Genomic DNA, 26600 nt, shown 5'->3' with positions numbered 1-26600 from the left:
TCAGGTACCCACGATTACAAGAATAATGTTACAGTTAGAATTGTTTGTCTTTGATACATGTTTTCTCAAACTGTACCTCCCTTTCTTCTCCCTTTCTCCCGAATCAGACCACAACCTACACAGAAATACAGTTAGATACAGGTGTATTGGACCTCGTCGGTCATTATTCTCAAATGTCCTCATGGCGGGACTGCAGATAAGATCTGTAAATTGTAGAGGCCTAAATACACCTGAGAAGCGATCTCAAATATTATGAGATGCATAAAGATAGGACAGATATACTCCTAATGCAGGAAACTCATTTTAAGGTAGGCCACAGACCCAATATAGGCAACAAATACTTCCCAAACTGGTTTTGCAATGACAACCCAGACGCTAAATCTAAGAGTACAGCTATAGCGATACCTAAAAACTGTCACTGCATTGTGAAAGATACAAAAATAGATCGCACTGGGCGAGTACAAGCCATCAAAATTGAAATTCAGAGAACTATTTTAACAGTAATCAATTGTTACGCCCAGAACTCAGGGCAGACACAGTTCCTGGAACAAATGTTGTCGTTTCTAGAGGGGTTCATAGAAGGTCAGCTCATCGTGGGAGGAGACTTTAACATGGCTTTAAACCCCCACATGGACACCTCGACTGGAAAATCTAGTGTTTCATTCCAATGCTTAAGGCATGCTAAAAAAGTGCTTCACAAGCACCAGCTAATAGACCCTTGGAGAATTTCACACCCGTCTGTCAAAGACTACACATATTACTCACCCCCTTTTCAATCAATATAGCAGAATCGATTATATTTTTGTATCCCATCACATTCTAGACTGAGTCTCCTTGTCAGACATCAGACCGCAAACTAATTTCGACCACAACCCCATATTTGTAGACCTAAAGATCCCAGACCTCCCATCTCGGCAGTGGACGTTGGATCTTAATGAATCCCTACTGAGGGATCAGGATTGCATATCCGACCTGAAACAAACAATAACAAACTTTAACCCTTTGCCTGCCAAGCACGTACGCTGTACGTTCTGGCAGGCAAGGGCTTTAACTGCCAAGAACGTACCTAGTACGTTCTGGCAGAAATAAGTGCTGATCTCTGCATCAGCGGCTTTAGCCGCCTCTGCAGAGACTTAGCAGTGCTGACAGCCCCCTGGGCAACAAGGCTGGGGGGCTGTCATGTCGGTCCTGTAACAGGATTGGCGCAGGGCCAACCTAAAATCGCAGAAAGAAGCTACTTACCGGCTCCTCCGTCTTCCTTCTTCTCTCTTCTTCTCTGGTGACGCCCACGCACTTCCTGGCTGCAGTGTCTCATCAGCACACATGCTGCTGAAAGTTTCTAGAGCATCAGACTATCCCTCCTGCTCCAGCAATGGTAAGTGGTCTTTATTTTTTTATTTTATACAATACACACTACACTTGTATAGATCTATACAGTTACACAATTACACACTCATTTTAGTAAAGATTTTTTTTTTCATTTTTTTTTTGTAAAGTTATGTACACTTATTTGCACTTATTTCACACTTATATAAACACTGTCACCCCACTTTTAGAAGTGTATACACATGTATACACAAAGAACTCAAAAATTTGTGTTATTTTACCCCTAAAAAGCATTTGTTTTGGCAGCATGACTATTGGGTAATCGATTTTAGCCACTAATTATGCTGTTGGATCAGACATTTTGTTATTTCATTGATTTACACAATTTTTGTGGTTTTATTGCAATTTTATCCCTGTATTATTTTTCCTTATGTATCTTTAGTATAGTTTTGCTGTTTGTTGCTTTGGTATAGAAAGAAATATTTTACTTCGTTTGATCCGTCAGAATATGTACTTTCCAAAAAGATATGGTGTTCTGGGGGCTTTTTACAGTTTGGGGGTCTTACAACAAAGTTGGGTTACTGTTTTCAGCAGCTGAGTTGGCTAGCGTGAAAATTCATATGCATGTTTTTCATTTGGGGTTCGTACACAACACATACTTTGGCAAATCTATGCATATTGGGCATCAAACTATTCATTAGACTTCTGACGTCCATATTTAGGGTGATTTTTCTTTGTACGTAAAACATTGTGTGAGAAAAATTAGGCAAACCAGTATTTTTAGGCGATTTTCAGAAATGTTGTAAAAACCTCTTAAGTTTAGAAAAGATTTGCAGTTTGGTAGTTTGGTGTAGAAAGACGTCTTTATTTTTGTTGGATTCGTCAGAATGTGTACTTTCCAAAAATATATGGTTTTGGGGAGTCTTTGTTGTTAGGAGGGTCTTGAGGCACATAATATGTTCACAGAAGGCGAATCGGCAGCGGAGAAAACTCATATGCACTATTTTTATTTGGGGTCCGCACATGCCAGCTGCCTTGGTATATCTATGCATATCTGGCATCAAACTGCTCAGTTTCAGGTAGCATGAATCTTGACCACGGCACTTTTGTAGCACAGAATCAACACACAGAGCCTTGATTCAGCCTGGGCTGCTTTATTTGAAGCCGTTCACACAGACAGCATAAACAGAAGGTTTCAGCAGGTTGAAATAAATCAAATAAAACGTATCACAGTCCAGCACTTACTGATTAAGCTCAGTTTCCTCAGTGTCTGGTGTGCAAAGCAATGACTCCAGGCTTGTAGTTTAAACAGGCAAATCTGTAATAGTATCTCTGTGTAACTCTCAGCTTTAGTTTAGTCGCCAAAATCACCAAATTTAGGAATGGTTTGCGACTTGGTACTTTGCAGTACAAAGACATGCATACCCAATTTAGATTTCTGGGAATGTGTACTTTCCAAAAATATATGGTTTTCTAGGGTGAACTTACCCTTTTCTACTTTTGCCCCCCCCCCAAAACGATGTAAATGTGTTGATTTTGCAGTATCTGAAATGATAGACCATATTGGGGGTCTTCCTTTTGGGGCCCCTGTATGCCACGTGCTTGGGTACACCTCTACATATTGTGTATCAAACTGTTCAGAGGACCCTAGGCTTTCATATTTGGGGTGATTTCTCTTGATACCTAAAAGTATGTGGTTAATATGATGCTGCAGGGTAGAAATTTTGAGGTGATTTTTGGAAATGTCACCAAAATCACCAAATTTAGGAATGGTTTGCGACTTGGTACTTTGTAGTACAAAGACATGCATACCCAATTTAGATTCGTGGGAATGTGTACTTTCCCAAAATATATGGTTTTCTGGGACGAACTTACTTTTTTCTACCTTTGCCCCCCCCCCCCCCAAAACGATGTAAATGTGTTGATTTTGCAGTACGTGAAATGACAGACCATATGGGGGCCTTCCTTTTAGGGCCCCTATATGCCACGTGCTTGGGTAAACCTATACATATTGGGCATCAAACTGTTCAGAGGACCCTAAGCGTTCATATTTGGGGTGCTTTCTCTTGATACCTAAAAGTATGTGGGTAATACGATGCTGCAGGGTAGAAATTTTGAGGTGATTTTTGGAAATGTCACCAAAATCACCAAATTTAGGAATGAATTGCGGCTTGGTACTTTGTAGTAAAAAGACATGCATACCCAATTTAGATTCGCGGGAATGTGTACTTTCCGAAAATATATGGTTTTCTGGGGTGAACTTACCTTTTACTACTTTTGCCCCCCCCCCCCAAACTATGTAAATGTGTTGATTTTGCAGTATCTGGAATTACAGAACTGATAGCTCAAATGAGGTGTCATTTTAGGACCCCTATATACCATATGCTTGTGTACACCTATACATATTGGGCATCAAACTGTTCAGTGGACCTCAGGCTTTCATATTTGGGGTGTTTTACATTGATACCTAATGATGTGTGGGAGATATGATGCTGTAGAATGGAAGCTTTGAGGTAATTTTTCAAAAAATTCACCAATTTCTTTAAAACATTATAACTTAAGGAAACAATTGCAACTTAGTAGTTTGGAGTACAAAGATATATTTACCCATTTTTGATTCACAAGAATCTGTTCTTTCTAATAATGGGTAGTTTTCTAGGGTAAACCTACTGTTAGTGGAATGTTTGATCTTGAAATCAGTAGTATGCCGTTTGGGGAGCGGTGCTTTGGAATGTTGGCCAATAGGCTGAAAACTCTATTAAACACGCTTATACATACTGACCAAGTGGGGTTTGTCCCGGGACGGGAGGCAAGGGACAGCATGATCAAGACCTCTCCGTGCTCCAATATGCTCAAAGGCATAAAATCCCACTCTTATTGCTTTCAACGGACATGGAAAAGTCCTTTGATCGGGTAAGCTGGAAATTCCTCAGGGAATCCCTCCTACAGGCTGGGCTAGGGCAAATATTTATATCTAAAATGATGGCACTAAACACGGTTCCAAAGGCCAGGGTTAGGATAAATGGGACTTTGTCAGAAGCCTTCTCTCTTACAAATGGAACACGCCAAGGGTGCCCTTTGTCCCCCCTGCTTTATATATATTGACAATGGAAAAATTAATAACTGCAATCAGGAATAATAACTTAATACAGGGTGTGAAAATAGGTGACCCAGAGGTTAAAACAGATGCATTTGCAGATGAAATTCCCATTTCTATCAATCCTACCACTCATGCAAGAATTAGAGATTCGGCCTTTATAGTAATTTCAAAATTAATAAGACCAAATCGGAGCAAAATTTCCCGTCTGCATGGCAGTCTAACTCCCTTAAATACCTAGGGATTCTGGTCCCACAAGACAGCTCCATAGCCGCGACACTCAATTATTCTAAATTGCTTAGCCAAGTTAAAGCAGACTTGCAAAAGATAGACCATTCAAAGCTCACTTGGTTTGGGAGTATTAACTTTATAAAAATGATAGTCCTCCCAAAATTCTTATACCTCTTCCAAACCCTCCCCATGCCACCTAAAATGAGTATCTTACAGAAAGCTAACAGGCTCCTCATGCAATTCATCTGGGCTAATAAGTCACCGCAAATTAAAATGACAACCCTACATAGGTGCGAACAGAACGGGGGAGCAGGATTACCTAACATACACTTACTGGCAAGTGGCAACCTGCACTAGATTGATAGACTGTTTCCATCATTAGGACCAAAAAGAATGGATTCAGATAGAGCAGTTTCAGGTGAAGCAGCCACTTGCTTCGCTACCTTGGATAAACCCCAAAGACAGACAAGACACTTCAACGTTACCCATAACAACACACAATATATTACTGGCATGGGATAAACTTTTACGAGAAGTACCTTTATCAATTAGGACAGGGCCAATGACACCACTAATTGGAAATCCAGCATTTCCACCCGGAATGCTTAGTAAGGGCTTTTTGGCTAAATGGAAAAGGGAGAATTACCCCTTCATAAAGGTGAGAGGCACAACAGGAGTGGCCCCTCTAGAAAACATCTTAGAGACCCCCACGCATTCTTTTGCTCAGAAGTTTATGTACATCAATTAATCCATTGGTTTCGAGCAAACCCAGAGAAAATTTTGTTAGCAGAAAGCATTTGATGAACTCTGTTTAGCTAAAATGAAACCTACTCATACTTTGGCGCAGGTGTGTTCCCTACTCTTGGACTTGAAAGGTACACAAGAACTTAAATTTAAAGCACAATGGGAAAGGGACCTCAATACTTTTTAGTGTCAAGGACTAGGAACAGTCCTTTGTCCTTACCCACAAATTGGCAACTGCATGCAAAGCACAAGACACTAACTACAAGATACTCACCAGATGGTACAGGTGCCCCACCACCCTGCGTACTATTTACCCTGGGGTTTCAGATATATGCTGGCGCTGCAACATGGAAAAAGGCGATATGAAATACATTTGGTGGGATTGCTAGTTAATACAAACCTTCTGGGTTTCAGTCTTTCAGTTAATCTCTTAGACAATCGCTTTGAATTAAGTCACGGGGATAGATATTCCACCAGACCCCTCTTTAGCGTTACTAACGATACCATCTCCTAACGCACCATTTAAAATCGTACCTTTGTAGCCTTTGCAATTGCAGCAGCCAGAACTGTAATTCCCAGACTGCGGAAATGTACTAGACCATCTACAGTGGGTGAGAGGGTAACAGAAATAAATCAGTTACAACAAATGGAAGAGCTACTCTCATGCACAAATAAATCCCCTAATCAATATATAAAAGCCTGGACGTCCTGGGTCTTATTCAAATCATCACCAGATTATACCCGTTCTTTAGCTGCTATATGATGTATTCTGGTGGGAAGGGTAGAATGAAACAATTAAAACAGTAAATTAAACAATTAAAACAGTAAATTCCTTGCACTACGAACTAGTAGATAGATTGCTATGTTATTATGGTACGATAGATTGTGATGCGCTGATCACCTTTTTTATTGGTTTGGATACCCTTGACAAAACTGAATAAAGAAAAGTTAATTTGTAACACTTTTATTGTTTAAGAGAAAACATTAAGTATTATGTACAACTGAGTGCATTGATTGTAAAATTGCCACGTGAAAGCAGTCAAGGGGAACACAAAAAAAAGCAGTCAGAGAAGCTAAAATTGAGATGGAAAAGGGTATTGCATTAAGGAGTAAAATGAATCCAAAATGATTTTTTAAATATGTAAATAGTAAAAAAAGAAACACGAAGGCATGGAACCTTTAATATCAGGGGTGTGGGCAGTTGGTCGATTGGAACAGAGAAAAAGCAGAGATTCTGAACTGCTATTTTTCGTTTGTTTACACAACTGAGAAACCAGGGTACTAAACAAACTTAGCTCTGTGATCACCAAACCTATTTACTTAATTTTTCAGGATTCATTGAGGTCCGGCGTGGTGCCAAGAGACTGGCCAATTGCTATTGTGTTGCTGCTATTCAAATAGGGTTCCTGTTCTCAGCCTCAAATCTATAGGCCGGTTAGTTTGACATCAGTGATATTAAGGGATAAGATACTTGACTTCATTGGAAACAACAGGTTACTGTGAGCAGGAACCTCCACCCTAGGATGGCAGTGGGTGTAATCTACTTGATCTTTACCAAAGCTTTTGATACAGTTTATGCACTTTGGCAGAAATAATATAAATGTGATTTCTACACTGGCAATGTATTGAGGGTTTCCTTAATTGAGAAGGATCTCTGGAATTTTGTAGATAACAAGTTGTCTAATTCCAGGCAGTGTCATTCTGTGGCAACCAAAGCAAATAAAGTACTGTCTTCCATAAAAAAGGGCATTAACTCAAGGGATAAAAACATAATTTTGCCTCTTTATAGGTCCTTGGTAAGCAGTGCAGGTTTGGCTCCAGTCCTTAAAGGGGTTGTTTAACTTCCAAACACTTTTTCAGTTCAGTTGTTCACCATAAACGACATTTTTCAAATGCTTTCCATCTTTTATTTGTTATCGTTTTCCCAAAATTGAAGCTTAAAGCTTAATGTTCATGTCTCTAGTGTTTCAGTCTGGCAGCTCAGTGATCCAGGAGCATCTGAACTGATATAATTTGCTACATTTAGTTAATACAAGTAGTTGATATATTTCTCAGCAGCAGCTGTGGAATATTAGCAACTATTGTATCAATTCTAACAGATGCCTTTAATTAAACTAAGGGAATTTGCTCAGCAGAGACAACTAAATGTATCAATTTTGGCATGAATTTGGAGAAATCACAATTATCAGGCAGGCAATGGTCAGATTGGAGAGTTCAGAATAAACAGGCAGGCAAGGGCAGATGCAGAGTTCAGAATAGTCAAGCAAAGCAAGGGTCAATAACCAGAAGATCAGACAGGAATTAGTAGAAATAAAGCACCTAGGAACTAGCACCATAGGAGAACATAAACGCCATAGGAGAACCAGCGCATGCGGTGGGTGCTAGCCCACCAGGGAGAACCACTGGACCACCAGGGTAAACTTTTTTCATTACTAATTTAAAACCATTAAAGAGCCGGCGACCCCCCCTCGCAGAGCTGCTTTAGAAGGTGAAAAATTAAACTTTACTCTTCAATATTAGAAAAATGGTCACAAATGGAAAATAAAAAGTAATCACAAAAAGTCTTTATTTCTGGTGAACAATCTGAAACCAACTGAACTGAAAAGGTGTTTAAAGGCGAACAATCTCTTTTAAGAAGGATATTAATGATCTAGAGTGCAGAGACACAGGCAAATTAACTAGTTAATGGGATGGAAGGTTTAAATTATGAGGGTAGACTGTCAAGGTTGGCGTTGTTCTTTCTGGAAAAAAGACTCTTGTGAGGCAACATGTTTTTATAAGCACATAAGAGGGCATTGTACCAGGATATGTTTCCCCCATTAAATACTACTTGTCTAGTAGTAGACTAGTCTTTAGACTAGTAAAAAAAGAACTTTCGTTTGAAGTAATGTAGGTAGTTCTTTACAGTGAGGACAGTGAGGTTGTGGAATGCCCTGCTGGATGATGTTGTGATGGCTGATTCAGTTAATGCCTTTTAACCCTTTGCCTGCCAAGCACGTACGGCGTACGTGCTGGCAGGCAAATGTTCAGGCTGCCAAGAACGTACATGGTATGTTCTTTAGCAGCTGAGCCCTCTCTCTGCTTCGGCGGCTTTTGTCGCCTCCACAGAGAGTGGGGAGAGAAGACAGCCCCCTAGGCAACAAGCCTGGGGGGCTGTCAAGTCGGATCTGCGACTCGATTGTCGCAGATCCGACTTCAAAGTAGCAGACGCATCGCATGGAGTGTCTGCTACTACACTCACCTGGTTCCTGCCTGCAGAGCCGCCCACGCACTTCCTGTTGCGCAACAACTCTGCAGACACGCTGCCAGGACATCTCCAAGAACGGTAAGTGCGCGTTCTCGTACACACTTACCGGCACATCACATACTTACAGTACATTTATACACTTACACATACATTTTAGTAAAGATTGGTATTTTATTATTTTAGCACACTTGGTCCCTTTTGTACAGTTATTTACACTTAGTTACATGTATTTGCACATTCTTGCAACTTTTATTAGTGCACAAATATGTATACACAAACAGGTGTTTTTTGGGTTTTTTTACGTATTCATTGTACTGTTATCTTTTGTTTTTTTTGCCTAAAAACGTGTTATTTTGGCAGCGTGACTATTGGATAATCGATTTTGGCCACTAATTATGCTGTCAGAACAATTATTTTGTTATTGCATTGATTTATGCTATTTTTGTGGTTTTATTGCAATTTTATAAATGCATTATTGTTCCTTATGTATCTTTAGTATAGTTTTGCTGTTTGGTGCTTTGGTATAGAAAGATAGATTTTACTTTGTTTGATCCGCCAGAATATGTGCCTTCCAAAAATATATGGGTTGCTGGGGGTCTTTTTACAGTTTGGGGGTCTGACGGCACGTAACGCACAGTTAGGGTTCTCTTTTCTGCAGCTTAGTTGGCTAGCGTGAAAATACATATGCACGTTTTTCATTTGGGGTACATACACAACACATACTTTGGTAAATCTATGCGTATTGGGCATCAAACTATTCATTAGACTTCTGACATCCATATTTAGAGTGATATTTCTTTGTACGTTAAACATTGTGTGTGATAAATGAGGCAAACTGCAACATTTTTAGGCGATTTTCAGAAATGTTGTAAAAACCTATACGTTTAGAAAAGCTTTGCAGTTTGGTAGTTTCGTGTAGAAAGACGTCGTTATCTTTGTTGGAATCGGCAGAATGTGTACTTTCCAAAAATATATAGTTTTGGGGGGTCTTTGCTGTTAGGAGGGTCTTGAGGCACATAATATGAAGACAAGGGTCTATGTTCACAGAAGGCGAATCGGCAGCGGAGAAAACTCATATTCACTATTTTTATTTGGGGTCTGCACATGCCAGCTGCCTTGGTATATCTATGCATATTGGGCATCAAACTGTAAAGTAGACCCTTAGCATCAATATTTATGGTGTTTTACAATTGTATGTAAGAAATTGGGTGAGATAAATGCAGCCAATTGCTTACATTCTCATAAAAAGAAATTAAGTTAGTCTGGCAAGATCTATTACGCATAAAACCATGCTGGCACAAACTCATAGTATTATGATTTGCTATGAAGTCCAGTATCGTATCCTTTATTAACCCTTCGAAAAGCTTTCCTACCACTGACGTCAGACTAACTGGCATATAGTTTTGAGGCTGAGAAAGGGATCCTTTTTTTAATAGAGGCACCACATTAGCAATTCGCCAGTCTCTCTGCACTATGCCAGATCTCAATGAATCCTGAAAAATTAAGTAAAGAGGTTTGGCAATCACAGAGCTAAACTCACTAATTACCCTGGGATGAATAGCATCTGGCCCTGGACGTTTGTTAATATTAACATGTTCTAGTCTGTTTTGAATTTCTTCATGTGTGAACCATGCATCATTAGTTGTATTACTAGAATTGGGACTGTTAAGAAGGAAACCTTCACTTACTGGTTCCTCATTTGTGTAGACAGATGAAAAATATGAGTTCAGAATCTGCGCTTTTATTTTGTTTTCATCAACCAGCTGACCCTCCTCTGATAGTAAGGGTCCCACCCCTTCCTGCTTCATTTTTTTACTATTAACATATTTAAAAAATAATTTTGGATTTTTTTACTGCTTGCTGCAATATCCTTTTCTATAGCAATTTTAGCTTGCCTTATAGCTTATTTGCATGATTTATTGGCCTTCTTGTACCTTATAAATGTTTTGGCTGTACCAGCTAACTTGAAAGCCTTAAAAGCACGTCTTTTCTTACCCACCTCAACACCAACGCTTCTATTGAACCAAAAAGATTTTGCTTTGCAACGACGTTCCTTGCTTACAAGTGGAATATACTGACAAGTATATTTATCAAGCAGCATTCTAAAGACTTCCCATTTTTGTTCTGTGTTTAACCCTGTGAAAAGCATTTCCCACTTAATATGTTGCAGAGATGCCCTTATACTGTCAAAGTTTGCACGTCTGAAATTTTGTGTTTTAGTTACTCCCTTATAGAATTGCTTCTGCAACAGAATCTCAAAGGAGACCATGTTATGATCACTATTCCCTAAATGCTCACCCACACAAATGTTAGAGATGAGTTCAGTATTGTTAGTTATTACAAGGTCCAAAAGAGGGTTATTCCGAAAATATATGGTTTTCTGTGGTGAACATACTTTTTTCTACATTTGTCCCCCCCAAAACAATGTAAATGTGTTGATTTTGCAGTACCTGAAATGACAGACCATATGGGGGTAATCGTTTTGGGGCCCCTATATGCCACGTGCTTGGGTACACCTATACATATTGGACATCAAACTGTTCAGAGGACCCTAGGCTTTCATTTTTGGGGTGATTTCTCTTGATACCTAAAAGTATGTGGGACATACAATGCTGCAGGGTGGAAATTTTTTGGTGATTTTTGGAAATGTCATCAAAATCACCAAATTTAGGAATGATTTGCAGCTTGGTACTTTGGAGTACAAAGACATGCATACCCAATTCGGATTCCCACTAATGTGTACTTTCCGAAAATATATGGTTTTATGGGGTGAATGCTCTTTTTTTATACCTTTGCCCCCCCAAAACAATGTAAATGTGTTGATTTTGCAGTACCTGAAATGACAGACCATATGGGGGTAATCGTTTTGGGGCCCCTATATGCCACGTGCTTGGGTACACCTATACATATTGGACATCAAACTGTTCAGAGGACCCTAGGCTTTCATTTTTGGGGTGATTTCTCTTGATACCTAAAAGTATGTGGGACATACAATGCTGCAGGGTGGAAATTTTTTGGTGATTTTTGGAAATGTCATCAAAATCACCAAATTTAGGAATGATTTGCAGCTTGGTACTTTGGAGTACAAAGACATGCATACCCAATTCGGATTCCCACTAATGTGTACTTTCCGAAAATATATGGTTTTATGGGGTGAATGCTCTTTTTTTTATACCTTTGCCCCCCCAAAACGATGTAAATGTGTTGATTTTGCAGTACCTGAAATGACAGACCATATGGGGGGGTCTTAATTTTGGGGCCCCTATATGCCACGTGCTTGGGTACACCTATACATATTGGACATCAAACTGTTCAGAGGACCCTAGGCTTTCATTTTTGGGGTGATTTCTCTTGATACCTAAAAGTATGTGGGACATACAATGCTGCAGGGTGGAAATTTTTTGGTGATTTTTGGAAATGTCATCAAAATCACCAAATTTAGGAATGATATGCAGCTTGGTACTTTGGAGTACAAAGACATGCATACCCAATTTGGATTCGTGGGAATATGTACTTTCCGAAAATATATGGTTTTCTGGGGTGAACTTACCTTTTTATACCTTTGCCGCCCCCAAAACAATGTAAATGTGTTGATTTTGCAGCACCTGAAATGCCCTGTGCTAAGGTATATCTATACATATTGGGCATCAAACTGTTCCGAGGACCCCAGGCTTTCATATTTAGGGTGATTTATCTTGATACTCAATAGTATGTGGGACATACGATGCGGCAGGGTGGACGTTTTGAGGTGATTTTTGAAAATGTCCCTAAAATTGCCAAATTTAGGAACGTTTTGCAGCTTGGTGCTTTGGAGTACAAAGACATGCATACCCAATTTGGATTCGGGGGAATGTGTACTTTCCGAAAATATATGGTTTTCTGGGGTGAACATACTTTTTTCTACCTTTGCCATCCCCAAAACAATGTAAATGTGTTGATTTTGCAGCACCTGAAATGACAGACTAAATGGGGTCTTCGTTTTGGGGCCCCTATATGCCACGTGCTTAGGTACATCTATACATATTGGACATCAAACTGTTCAGAGGATCCTAGGCTTTTATATTTCGGGTGATTTCTCTTGATACCTATAAGTATGTGGGAAATACGATGCTGCAGGGTGGAAAATTTGAGGTGATTTTTGGAAATGTCACCAAAATTGCCCAATTTAGGAACGTTTTGCAGCTTGGTGCTTTGGAGTAGAAAGACATGCATACCCAATTTGGATTTGTGGGAATGTGTACTTTCCAAAAATATATGGTTTTCTGGGGTGAACGTACTTTTTTCTACCTTTGCCGCCCCCAAAACTATGTAAATGTGTTGATTTTGCAGCACCTGAAATGACAGACCATATGGGGGCTCATCCTTTTGGGGCCCCTATATGCCACGTGCTTAGGTACACCTATACATATTTGGCATCAAACTGTTCAGAGGACCCCAGGCTTTCATATTTAGGGTGATTTATCTTGATACTCAATAGTATGTGGGACATACGATGCGGCAGGGTGGACGTTTTGAGGTGATTTTTGAAAATGTCCCTAAAATTGCCAAACGTAGGAAAGTTTTGCAGCTTGGTGCTTTGGAGTAGAAAGACATGCATACCCAATTTGGATTTGGGGGAATGTGTACTTTTCGAAAAGATATGGTTTTCTGGGGTAAACTTATTTTTTTCTAACTTTGCCCCCCCCATCTATGTAAATGTGTTGATTTTGCAGTATCTGGAATTACAGAACTGATAGCTCAAATGGGGTGTCTACATTTTAGGGCCCCTATATACCACATGTTTAGGTAAACCGATACATATTGGGCATCAAACTGTTCAGTGGACCCCAGGCTTTCATATTTGGGGTGTTTTACATTGCTACTGTCACGACCGGCACCCAATACCAGAACAAGTTCCAAGCACCCTGGTCTTGGCTCGGATTCCCTGGAAATTTTCTACAAGATCTATCTGCAGCTTTCTTTTGAGCAGAGGAAGCTGCAGAAAGAGAATGATGAACTTAGAGACCAAATTTTAGAAAAATGATTGACAGAGGAATTAGCAGAGGGTACAGAGGAATCTAAACCAGAAAAAGAATATGCTTTTGGATGTAGCCCATTTACAATAAAGAAAGGAGACTCCCCAGAAGAGGAGTGAGTGGCAACAGGAAACCTATGTAACCTGAAAATATGAGAGAGAAAACAGATTGGCTAAGGTTTTGGCAGAAGGGAGGTGTGGAAGGGGAACAAAATGACTCATTTTACTAAACCTATCCACCACCACCCAAATTACAGTTTTACCCTGAGAGGAAGGCAGATTGACAATGAAATCCATCGAAAGATGGGACCATGGTCTCTCAGGGATTGGTAACGGATTCAACAGACCCTGTGACAATTGACGAGAAGATTTAGACCTTTGACAAATTGGACAAGAATTTACGAAAACCTTAGGATCCCTTAAAAGAAGGCCACTACACATGGCGGGTTAACAAGGAAAAAGTTTTGGTTATGCCAGGATGCCCAGCCACTTTGGAGTTATGAACCTCCTCTAAAACTTGTTCCCTCAGCTCCTCAGGCACAAACATTCTCCCAGAGGGAGTGTCTGCAGGAGCAGAAGATTGAACAGGGGACAACAAGGTGGAGAGATCAGAATCCAATGCGGCTACAATCAACTCCCTAGGAATGATGGGGATGCACTCACTAGAGTCAGAGGAGGTAGATTCAAAACTCCTAGAGAGTGCATCAGCTTTGGTGTTTTTAGATCCAGGCCTGTATGTTAAAGAAAAGTTAAACCTGGTGAAGAACAATGCCCATCTAGCTTGCCTAGGATTTAGCCGTGTGGCCGATTCTATATAAAGCAGGTTTTTATGGTCTGTATATACTGTTACCATATGTTTTGCACCTTCACGTAGATGCCGCCATTCCTCAAAGGCCGACTTGATAGCCAACAACTCCCTGTTTCCAATATCATAGTTTGCCTCTGCAGGCGAAAACTTCCTAAAGAAAAAGGCGCAGGGATGTAACTTGTTGTATATCGGGTGCCTTTGGGAAAGGACTGCCCCAGCACCCACTTCAGAGGCATCTACCTCCACAATAAATGGTAAGGCAGTATCTGGATGCTGCAAAATAGGGGCAGAACTGAACTCTTTTTTGAGGCGTTCAAAAGCTTGAACTGCTTCTGGGGGCCAAATGCTAGGGGTCAGCACCCTTTTTGGTCAAGTTGGTGATTGGGGCAACTACCAGGGAAAAATTCTTGATGAATTGGCGGTAATAATTTGCAAAACTGAGGAATCTCTGGGTTGCTCATAAAGAAAGGAGTTGGGTAAACTCCAGGACAGCTCTCACCTTCCCTGGATCCATCTCAAGACCCCTGTTAGAAATGTCACAGACATGATTCCTGTGTTCACCCAGATTAGAAGAGAAAATAAGAATGTCTTCAAGATAGACCACTACGAATATCCCCAGCAGGTCCCGAAAAATGTCATTGATAAATTCTTGGATCAGTGCGGGGGCGTTACAAAGACCGTAGTGGCCATCCCTGGTGTTGAACGCTGTTTTGCACTCATCCCCTTCCCTGATACGAATGAGGTTATAAGCCCCCCTAAGATCTAGTTTAGTATAAATCTTAGCATACTTGATCTGATCAAACAACTCCGAGATCAAGGGAAGAGGATAGCAGTTCTTAATGGTGATCCCTTATAATCAATACAGGGACGAAGACCCCCATCTTTTTTCCCCACAAAGAAAAACCCAGCCCCAGCAGGAGAACAAGAAGGCCGAATAAAGCCTCTTTCCAGATTTTCCCGAATATATTCTTTCATAGCCTGGGCTTCTGGCAATGATAGAGGGTAGGTTCTCCCATGAGGAGGTGTAGAACATGGGATTAGATCAATTGGGCAATCGTATGCCCGATGTGGGGGTAAGGTTTCAGCAGCCTTTTTTTTTTGAATCCAAAAAGGCGGACACCCTGACAGAGCCCGTAGGCCAGGTTAGTTTGACTGGTAACAGAACCTTAGAGGCAGATTGGGGAGAGGAAATTCCTGCACCCAAATGGAGCTCCCCATCTCCATTTAGGCTTCGGAGTTTCCCGGCCTCTTAGAGCATTGGTTTAGAAAATGTCCCTTTTCACCACAGTACATGCAAAGACCCAGGGAACGCCTGCGTGCCTTTTCCTCAGGAGTTAGATGGGATATGCCTAATTGCATAGGCTCCTCCTGAGGCAAAGGCACAGAGGGATTAGAAGATTTTACATTGGTCACCACATTAGATCTTAAATAGTAACCCCAGAGAAATTTGTACTCCTCTCACCCCTTCTCTCCCTTTGCCTTCTATCTACCTGGATGGCGAGGGACATGAGATCATCCAGGTTAGAAGGCAAGGGGTAATTAACCATACTATCTTTCACAGAATCTGATAACCCCAAACGGAATTGACTCCGTAGAGCCAAATCGTTCCACCCAGTTTCTACTGACCACCGGCGGAATTTGGTGCAGTACACCTCCGCATCCCTTTTCCCTTGGCGCAATTTACGAATGGCGGTATCGGCAGATGATGCATGATCCGGGTCATCATAAAGAATTGCCACGCTGTTAAAGAAAGTATCAAGGGAATAATGAGCAGGGTCAGAGGAAGGCAGCCTGAGGGCCCAGATTTGGCAGTCACCCGTAAGCAGGGTCATTATGAATCTTACTTTCTCCTCACCAGTTTGGAAAGAGTGAGGAAAGAAACTAAGGTACAGCTTGCATGCCTCTTTAAAGACAAAAAACTTAGTGCGATCCCCACTGAACTTTTCAGGGAACACAATTTTAGGTTCATGGTGTCTGGTTGAACCCACAGGAGGAGGAAGAGGAGCAGGAACAGATTGCTGCTGTAAAGCTTGCGTAGTCTCCAGCTGTCGGGTTAGATTGTGGAAACCCTGCAGGAGATAATTTTGCTTCTGTTCATGGTCCTCCAAGCGCTGTAACAGAGTGGTAAGAAGCGGCTTCGGTGGTAGTTGTAGGAGCAGCAGCAGCTTCATCGTGACTTTCGTCCTCCATGGCCCAAGATAATGTCACGACCGGCACCCAATACCAGAACAATTGCCAAGCACCCTGGTCTCGGCTCAGCTTCACCAGTAGTGTGACCACCGTTGGGCTTCGGGAGGAGCTCTCAGCTTACTTGGGTGACACCTGGACTTAACGAGAGGTGCAAGGCGAGATGTTCTGGCTGGCAAAGGGGCACAGCTGTTAGCAGAGTCTTTTGGGCCGAAGGTCACGGTACAAATGGAGCAGGCAAGAGAATTGTCAGACAGGCTGGGTTGAGGCAGGCAGATAACAAGAATCGTCAGGCAGGTTAGGGTCAAACCGGGTTGTCAATCAAGGGGTTAAGCAGGAAGAGTTGTTGTAGGCAAGCAAGGGTCAGGATACAGAATGCAGAATAGTCAGGAACAGGCTGGGTCAAACACGGGTAATCAAACAGACTAGATACAGATCGGATGCGCAAGGCTCAGGAACCACTAGAAACAAGTTCTATCACGGGCAATTACCAACAGACTGACTGGGCTTTAAATATATTTGAATTTCGCGCCTTTGTGCGCTGACATCATACGTCAGCACGCCTGCACCTTTAAATACCCCTAAAGATTCGGCGCCTGTGGCCTAACGTGCGCCCACGCGATGCGGCGCCTGCGGCCTAAACGAACCAGCACAACGCGGCGGGCGTCCCTGCTGTCCCACCACTAGACCACCAGGTATGTCTCTTACAGCTACCTAATGATGTGTGGGAGATATGATGCTGTAGAGTGGAAGCTTTGAGGTAATTTTTAAAAAAATTCACCAATTTCTATAAAACATAACTTTAGGAAACAATTGCAACTTGGTAGTTTGGAGTAGAAAGATATATTTACCCATTTTTGATTCACCAGAATCTGTTCTTTCTAATAATGGATAGTTTTCTTGGGTACACCTACTGTTAGTGGAATTTTTGGCCTTGAAATCAGAAGTATGCCGTTTGGGGAGCGGTGCTTTGGAACTTTGGTAGTGTACTGCTTAGAGATTTTGATCTATACAAGTGAGAAGTCTCCATAAAACTATATATATTTGGTATTGCCTCGTTCAGGAGACATAGACCTTTCCAAATAAATTATGTTTCTGATATATGTTCTTTGTGAAACATATTTTTTTTCATTTTATTAGACACTTAGAAGCCTATATTTTTTTACAGAAGTAGAATTACACCAAAATTCTTGCATATTTTTAAAGTTTAGGTTGTCCTGAAAAAAAAACAATATATTGTTTTACTGGGTAAACTAAAAGACTGCCCCAGGAAAGGCCCTTAAAGTGAAAGAGAACAAAATGTCTAAAAACTGCTTTGCAGTAGATGTTCTCCAAAATCCGCACACGCTATCTGCTGTTAAGTAAATGTCGGGTGCTGTGCTGTAGTTGAACGTTGTACAGGACCAGAGAGTAGCACGCACACCGTATCTTCTTTACTCCAAAGGATTTATTTAGAATACAAAAAGCATTTACATCGGTTATACATCAATGATGTATAACTGATGTAAATGCTTTTTGTATTCTAAATAAATCCTTTGGAGTAAAGAAGATACGGTGTGCGTGCTACTCTCTGGTCCTGTATATATATATGTATGAGGTCCTCTGCACTCAACCCATTATCAACACATTCCGTGCATACTGCTACTAAAAAATGCCTTACCCTTTAAACAAAACAGGGATTGTTTGTCCATATATTGCAACATATCCAAGCTGGCCAACCACGTCAAAGCCATCCCATATCTGGCCAGTCCCACGCCCAATTTTCATCTGATTCATTAAGAATTCAATTGCTTAATTATACATTTTACAAAGGGACTACGTTTTACCTGCAACTTACTAGCTGCTTTCAAAGTAAAACTCCCAATTGTGGCTGCCCTTTTATTAGACACCAGTGGGATCACCTGACTATAGCTGGGAAGGGTGGGAGCTACAACAAGAAGTTGGTCACTGCTCCCGTATAACAATAACAAACAAGGGAAAGTTATGCTCACCACTAATTCTTAAAAACATTAGGCCGGGGTGCAATGAGGCTGTGACCACAAAATACTTATAGACAAATACAAGAGGTCCTCTGCACTCAACCCATTATCAACACATTCATCCATGCCATGGATACCAGAATACCTAGGTCTGGCACTGTCTACTACATTACAAAATACTTGCAATTTTTAGACAGAAGAAATTCAGGATAATAATATGGAAAATAATTTGTTGCATATTGTAATTTTGTATGCAGGGTCTTCATCTGATGTAGTAGAACTGCTTCCAACTCCCAGCATTACCACAAACTGGACCTTAGGGCTTCCCACAGATAATGGGCATGAGAGTGACCAGGTGTTTGAATTCAATGGCACTCAGGCAGTAAAGATTCCAGATGATTTTGTGACTTTGAACCTGGATGAGCCCTTTGTGATTTCTGTTTGGATGCGACATAGAACTGGAGGCAGAGAGAAGGAATCCATTTTGTGCTATTCTGACAAAACAGGTATTTTGGTTATTTCTGTTTTACAGTTGCATTTATACCTGCATTTATATTATATTATACTTCTTTAAACATTTCTTTTTAAACAACTATAAAATTACTCTTTAAGAAAATTTTTATTTTGCTTTTTTCCCTCTTGAAACTTACCTCAAGCAGGCTTAATGCATAATGCAAGTGTGGGAGGAAATCTCATTACCCAGAGCAAACCCACTCAGGGAGTATGTACCCCCTTAGAATCAATCTTTTAACAATGCTGCTGAGCCACTGTACTGCCCATAAATAAATTATAATTAGAGCTTCCCACTGATAACTAGAAGTTAGGCAGGTTAAAATAGAGTTCAAAGGTTGAACTTGATGGACGTGTGTCTTTTTTTAACCTAACTTACTATGTTACTATGTATATCCTAATAGAGTGGCATATTAAAGAATCTTACCTAATTGGCAAATGCACAACAGTAAATATTACACTCTGAGACACCATTTTGTGGTGTTCTTTGTGCTTATTTACTGGACCTGGAGAAAGGGAGGTTTTATTACAGAAAGAAGTGTGAGAGTAAGACAGCTCTGTCCATTCACTGGCGGATGTAACCTACGTTTATGTGTGAGCATATAGGAGCCAACTTTAGTACTTTAAATGGCAGTATTTCCATATGTGTTATCTAAGCACATACTATTAGGAAAATACCATACTATTAGGAAAATACCATCTTCCATAGAGTCCATAGAAAACCAATATCTTGTACTTTAGCCTAACTAAACTGCATAAATCCATATTTGTGGCAAAACATTCCTATTGGGTTTGTTTAATATTTAAATGATTTTAGAAGACTTAAGGCATGGTGATTCAAATTAAGGACAGGTATCTGGTATCCAGAGAATTCTGAACAATAGATCTTATATATGTATAAATATTTTAAATGCTTTATTTACATGAAACATTTTTTTAAATATGGACTGTTTTTCAGTATATTATTTGATACCTTCAAAGTTTAATTGTCTAGGTTAACCAGTACTTGCATTTGGACGGGATGCTGTGGGGTGCTTGCTATCCTTTAACTTCTTTTTTTTTCCCACAAAATTCCCTCTGGCAGGATGAGAGAGAGAGAGAGAGAGAGAGAGAGAGAGAGAGAGAGAGAGAGAGAGAGAGAGAGAGATATTTTAAAAAAATATGTTTCATGTTTAATATAAAATGGACTTTTACTATGCTTTTTATATCTGGGTTACAGGTCCCCTTTAAAGATTCTCAGCAGTTTGTGCTTTTTATAGAGCCTCTTAGCCACATACATAGGGGAAGCTCTTTGTATATTAAGAATGGTAACTAAATATAGAAAAAATTGTATTATTCTGTTAAACATGTGTGTTCACCTAAAGGCTCAGAAAATATTGGTAATAATATGACCTAGAAAGTAAATTAGGATATCCAGAAACATCCATCTTCTATAGAGGCTGTTTTAATTTATTAATTTCCATTTGTAGTGACCAATGTACCAATGTATTTATTATATATTTATACATATGTAATGATGTTTTTTTTTTATTTGGGCGATGTAACCTTATTTTACTGGTTATTCCTTGAGATTTTTTTGTTGTTCTTCTTTTAAGTAGAAACAAATCAGCATCACTATTCTCTCTACATACACAACTGCAAGCTAGTTTTTTTCATCCGCCAGTTGGTTTCAGAGGATATGATCTACAAACCAGCAGAATTCAGTTGGAAACTGAAACAGGTGAGATGGCTACATTATTTTTTATTAGGAAAAACGTTTTACTGCAAATAAATGTACTAGTGCCCACTACGATGATGTTGGATAAGAACCCCACTGGACCTTATATACTCCTGACCTTTCCCCTGTGAAGAGGTCCAGAGCAGCTATAGCACTTCGTAAGGGAATATCATTAGATATTTTGCAGATCTAATACACTCTATTTTATTCTCAGGCTCTGTGTACCATACAGGTAGGAATAATTTCTGGGATGCCTTCACTATACAGTTTCCCTCTGATAATGTGTGCAGTTATCCAAGACAAATTTCTCACATTATGATTTTCTAAAATAATAGTATTTTTTGGACCTCACTGGGTTTCTATAGAATCTGCCATTACATCTTCACTCCCCTTACTGTGAAAAATCAACTATGCTGCTGCGAATATAAGTTCTTGAGTAGAAAGGGGTGGCCTCTGGTTCATACTCTCTGACTATAATGGCCTAATGAAGTACTTATAAAGAGTAATCAAGTCCCCTTGCAAATAACCCCAACAGTGACAGATTGTTCTCCCAAAAACTTATTCTTAATTAAGGAGATCCTCAACACAAGTACCCCATCTGCACTCCATTTAGAACACTGTCAAATGTTAGGTTCATTTCCAAATTTCCTAAATTTTATCAGTAATTTTCTGTGCAGTACATGAAATGCTTTAGTAGATCACATTCAGTCATCCCAGTGTCTATGCTTCTACTCACCTCCTCCTAGAAGGTAATTAAATTTGTTGGACAAGATCTGTTATGCACAACAGGCTAGTACAAATTTATAGTTTAGTGATTTGCATAAGTATCTTGTCCCTTACTACCCCAAAATCTTCCCTACTAAACCACTGGCACAAAACCTTTAGTTTGAGCACAAAATCCCTTTTTAAATACTTGGACAACCATCCCTGTTTTGTTTAGGGTCTGGCCACATGGGCAGATTCGGGTAAATTAGTCGCCATGCGACAAATCTCCTCTTCTTCTCGGCAACTAATCTCCCCGATCTGCCTTCCCCTGCCTTCCGCCAGCTAAAATGAGAATCGCCTGGGGGCAGGCACTTGGAGCTCTTCGTTTTCCGAAGTTGCCTGTAATTGCCTCACGAGCAAACTTCGGGCGATTTCAGAAAAACAAATCGCTCTGAGTGCCTGCCCCCAGGTGATTTTCATTTTAGCTGTCAGAAGGCAGGGGAAGACAGATCCGGGAGATTAGTCGCCGCAAAGAATAAGAGTTTGTTTTCTGGCTACTAATCTCCCAGAATCAGAATCCCATGTGGCCAGACCATTAAAGGGGAGGGCATTTTTAGTAGCTCAAGGCACAAAATGTCTTAAAGGAAAACTATAACCCCAAAATGAATACTTAAGCAACAGATATCTTATATCCAATTATATCCAATTAAGTGACAAATTAAAGAATCTTACAAAACTTGTATATATATTTAAGTAAATATTACTGTTTTTGGGCGTGGCTTGAAGCTACATGTGAAAGGACGCTGCTTAGAAGAGCTCCGTCATTCGGTCTCATATTATCCTGCTTTTACCCTGAAAACACAGTTAAAAAATGGATATGTGGGAAGTGCCCTGTGAGGCCTTACCCCAGAGATTACTTATGGGCCAAAATAAAGCTCAAAAGAGAGCCTCCAAGGCTGCATCGAGACTGGAAAAGTATGCACGGGAGTCCCAGGCTGATCAAAATGGCATCGGAGGCCTTTTCCCAGGCCCTGCTATGAGTGATGACCAAAGACCTAGATTACCTAAATCTTAAGAGCCAACCATGTCCAGCCTGCTGGCTGAAATACGCTCCTCTAAAGAATCATGCACCAGCCTGATATTCTTAAAAACGGGGGAAAAAAGTTAAATTATCAATTATTAAGCAAGATCTGCAAAAGGTGTGAGAAAGGGCCGCAGCCCTGGAAGACATTGAAGACATCTGCCATCCCCTACCAGAGCGGGTCCTGCACCTGAACCAAGCTGTAGCTGCATGCAACTCTAAATCAGATGATCTTGAGAATAGGCTGAGGCGGAACAACTTAAGATTCATTGGCTTCCCAGGGGAAATTGGAGGGTAATTCCCCTGAGGTCTTTATTGAAACCTGGCTAACTGAACAGTTTGACAGAAGCTCATTCTCTGCGAGCCCACAGGATCCCCACCAAAGCAGCAATCCCAGGGGCACCTCCTTGCCCCCTAATAGCCTGCTTATTGAATGCTAGGGACCATGACACAGTCCTGTCGCAGGCAGGGAGGCTCTTATGTACCAGGCACCAAGGATATCAATATTTGGCGATTTCTCTGATGAAGTCCAGCAATGAAGAGTGAAATTTCTAAATAGGAAAAGAAGACTCCGGGACCTCAATCTTCCTTACACAAAGCTGTACCCAGCTAGACTAGTAGTCGCAGATGGGCACTTCTTCATGAATCCGCAGGAGCTCAGCAACTGGTTGGATACATAGAATATCCAGGCCTAGCCCCATGAGGATTGTTGAACATAATACATGATGCATGACGCATGCAACCATCTTGTGATAATCTCCACCTGACCTAATCGGTACAACTCCATGAGTAATGTCAAAGCCACGTGACCTGCAATATTACTGCCCCTACTTTTACATTACTCTAACCAACAAGCAATTTGTAATTAATCTGTCATGTTATATAACACTCACCTGTGAGCTTTGGGGCAGGAGGTAGTATATGTTCACCCACTATCTACTGCAACCAGAACCCTAACGAATGGAGGCTCAATATGAACCCATTCCTTGGGGACAGTGTCCCTCTCATTCCTCACTTTACCTACTAACTGAGTTACTGTTGGATAATTCACGGCCACACGTGGCCCAGCGTAAGTTTGTGCCCTTGATAAGTTATGCCATTTAGGGAGAAATTCTGCCAGAAGTTGGGGCTATGTGCAGAAAGGGAGGCGGAATTTGTTTTATTGTTGGGAAATGTAAAGCTGGCCATAGATGTAAGGATTTTTGAAGATTTTGTTATCGTTAGACCAATCTTACCTTGAAACCATTGTTTAAAAAACTTTTTCTAAACTGGCCGATCAATTTTCTGACCAATGTCGGCCGAAAAATCGTTATATGAACCAGGGTCGGACTGGGGGGCCCAGGGCCCCCCTCCGGCCCCCCCACCCCCCTACTGTGACGCACCGAGCATGAAGGCTTTGCTCGGGGCACTATGCACAAACTGCGCCACTCTGCACGCGTGCACAGACACTTTATTGTTGTAGTTATGTATACACCTTAATCTTCAGTTATTTGTTTTTTAAGTATGTGCAGAAGTACTATCCATTACAAATTTGTAGCTCAAACATAAATGTCCCTTAAAGTTATAAAATGGAATGTAAGGGGCCTCAATAATGCCATTCAGCGCAGATTAACCTTAGACTACCTCAAAAAATCTAATGCCAAGGTCATCCTACTGCAAGAAACACATTTGGTGGGAGCTAAGGCACTGGCCATGAAACAATACTTGATCCGAGCCTGGATCGGCTTCAAAGAGACTACACAGTAGCCACAACTCCCCAGCACAACTTAAATGTCATCACATTAGTCAAGCACTTTGAACTTTAATTACACTATATAAATTATTTGAATCTTGTTTCCTTCAGTTTGGGAATTTATAATTATAGCAAGCAGGCAGGAGCCATTTTGTGGACACTATTATTAAGGCAAGCCTTGCATCATGTCAGAATCTTGTTTGTGCACCAGAATGGGAGACCCAATGTCCATCCCCATGTACTGACTACACAATTACATGGTGAAGAGAACGGGGGAATGTGGGGAGAGCAGTGACATCTAGGAAGTGCTGAATGGAAAGTGAAAGTAATTGTCTGCCCGGCCTCTATGCCTAAGGAAGAGGGGGAGACACTGTTTGACAGCTAAGATTTTTAAATGAGCTATGAACGCTTTAATAAAAAATAGAAATTGGATTTCAAGTTTAATAAGACTTTTATTATACAGATTTTTGTGTCTGGATGACAGGTCTACTTTAACCCTTACAAGGAACAGCATGCGTGTAAACAAAAGCAGTTTGAACAGGAAATAACTAGGTCAAGAAAATAAGGTTTCCTTAAACCCTAATGAACAAAGATTTGTAGATCTGATGTTGTGAAGGCTGACTCAGTTAATGCCACAATGGCTTGGATGATTTTTTGGACAGATTTAATATTAAAGGCTATTGTGATACTAAACTCTATAGTTAGTATATGGGTATATATAATTTATGGGAAAGTATGGAGGGTTGTGTGTATGGATGCTAGGTTTTCATTTGGAGGGGTTGAACTTGATGGGCTTTTGTCTTTTTTCAACCCGATTTAACTATGTAACTATGTAACACGGTAAGACCACTAAGGTGCAGACTGCAATGGGAAAAAGACCTGGGGGATTTTACTGATGCACAGTGGTCGGCTGCTCTCAAGGCTCCTTGTCAGGTATCCATAAACCCAAGGCATAGAACAATTCAGCTCTATATACTCCACAGGGCCTATTACACGAGGGGCAGATTACATAAAATGTTTCCCAATCTTTCACCACTGTGCCTAAGGTGTAAACAGGAGGAGGGACATTATTACATACCCTCCGGAGTTGCCCTAAGATACAAATTTACTGGAATAAAGCACTGGTGTCCAAGATAACTGGGGTTAATCTAACCCGTGATCCCAAATTATGCATACTAAACATTCAGATTGGCAACAATGTAAACTCGCAAGCAGCTATACATAGTAACATAGTAAGTTAGGTTGAACTAAAACACGTGCCCATCAAGTTCAACCTTCTATCTCCAGAGGAACGCAAAAAACCCATCTGAAGCCTCTCCAATTTGCCTCAGAGGAAGAAAAAAATCCTTCCTGACTCCAAAATGGCAATCGGACTAGTCCCTGGATCAACTTGTACTATGAGCTATCTTCCACAACCCTGTATTCTCTGACTTGCTAAAAAGCTATCCAACCCCTTCTTAAAACTGTCTAATGTATCAGCCAGTACAACTGATTCAGGGAGAGAATTCCACATCTTCACAGCTCTCACTGTCAAAAACCCCTTCTGAATATCTAGGCGGAACCTCTTTTCTTCTAAACGGAATGGGTGACCTTGTGTCAGCTGGACAGACCTACTGGTAAATAAAGCATTAGAGAGATTATTATATGATCCCCTTATATATTTATACATACTTATATCACCCCTTAAACACCTCTTCTCCAGCGTGAAAATCCCCAATTTGGCCAGTCTTTCTTCATAGCTAAGATTTTCCATACCTTTTACAAGCTTAGTTGCCCTTCTCTGTATCCTCTCTAATACAATAATGTCCTGTTTGAATGATGGAGACCAAAACTGTACAGCATATTCTGGATGGGGCCTTACCGGTGCTCTATAAAGTGGAAGAATGACGATTCCTGCCATGAATCAATGCCCCTTTTAATACAGCTCAAGACCTCATTTGCCCTTGATGCTGCTGATTGGCATTGCTTGCTACAGTCAAGTTTATGATCTAAAAGGACTCCAAGGTCCATTTACATAATGGTGGCTTGGATATTTTTACATCCCATGTGCATGAGTTTACATTTATCAACATTGAATCTCATTTGCCACATAGCTGCCCAGATTGCCAGTTTGTCAAGATCCTGTTGCAAGGATGCCACATCCTGGATTGAATTTATTGGGCTGGATAGTTTTGTGTCATCTGCAAAGACTGATACATTATACTGATACACATACTGATATA

At 40.6% G+C, this 26600-nt stretch overlaps 1 protein-coding gene across 2 annotated transcripts in view; it reads left to right on the top strand.

The window, feature by feature from the left end:
• LOC108697542 (calsyntenin-1) overlaps positions 1-26600 on the top strand; it is a 388939-nt gene that overhangs the window by 209140 nt on the left and 153199 nt on the right. Inside the window, exons 7-8 of one of the 2 annotated variants that reach the window (XM_018227676.2) lie at positions 18891-19139; positions 20742-20863. In XM_018227676.2, coding sequence (XP_018083165.1) covers positions 18891-19139; positions 20742-20863 — 371 coding nt within the window. Of the gene's footprint in view, positions 1-18890; positions 19140-20738; positions 20864-26600 lie in introns of both variants that reach the window. The other variant, XM_018227675.2, reaches the window with a different exon arrangement.

This window comes from Xenopus laevis, chromosome 7S, assembly GCF_017654675.1.
Source record: "Xenopus laevis strain J_2021 chromosome 7S, Xenopus_laevis_v10.1, whole genome shotgun sequence".
NCBI lineage: Eukaryota > Metazoa > Chordata > Amphibia > Anura > Pipidae > Xenopus > Xenopus laevis.
Note: the sequence above shows the minus strand (reverse complement) of the source record. Positions and strands in the feature narration are given on the sequence as shown.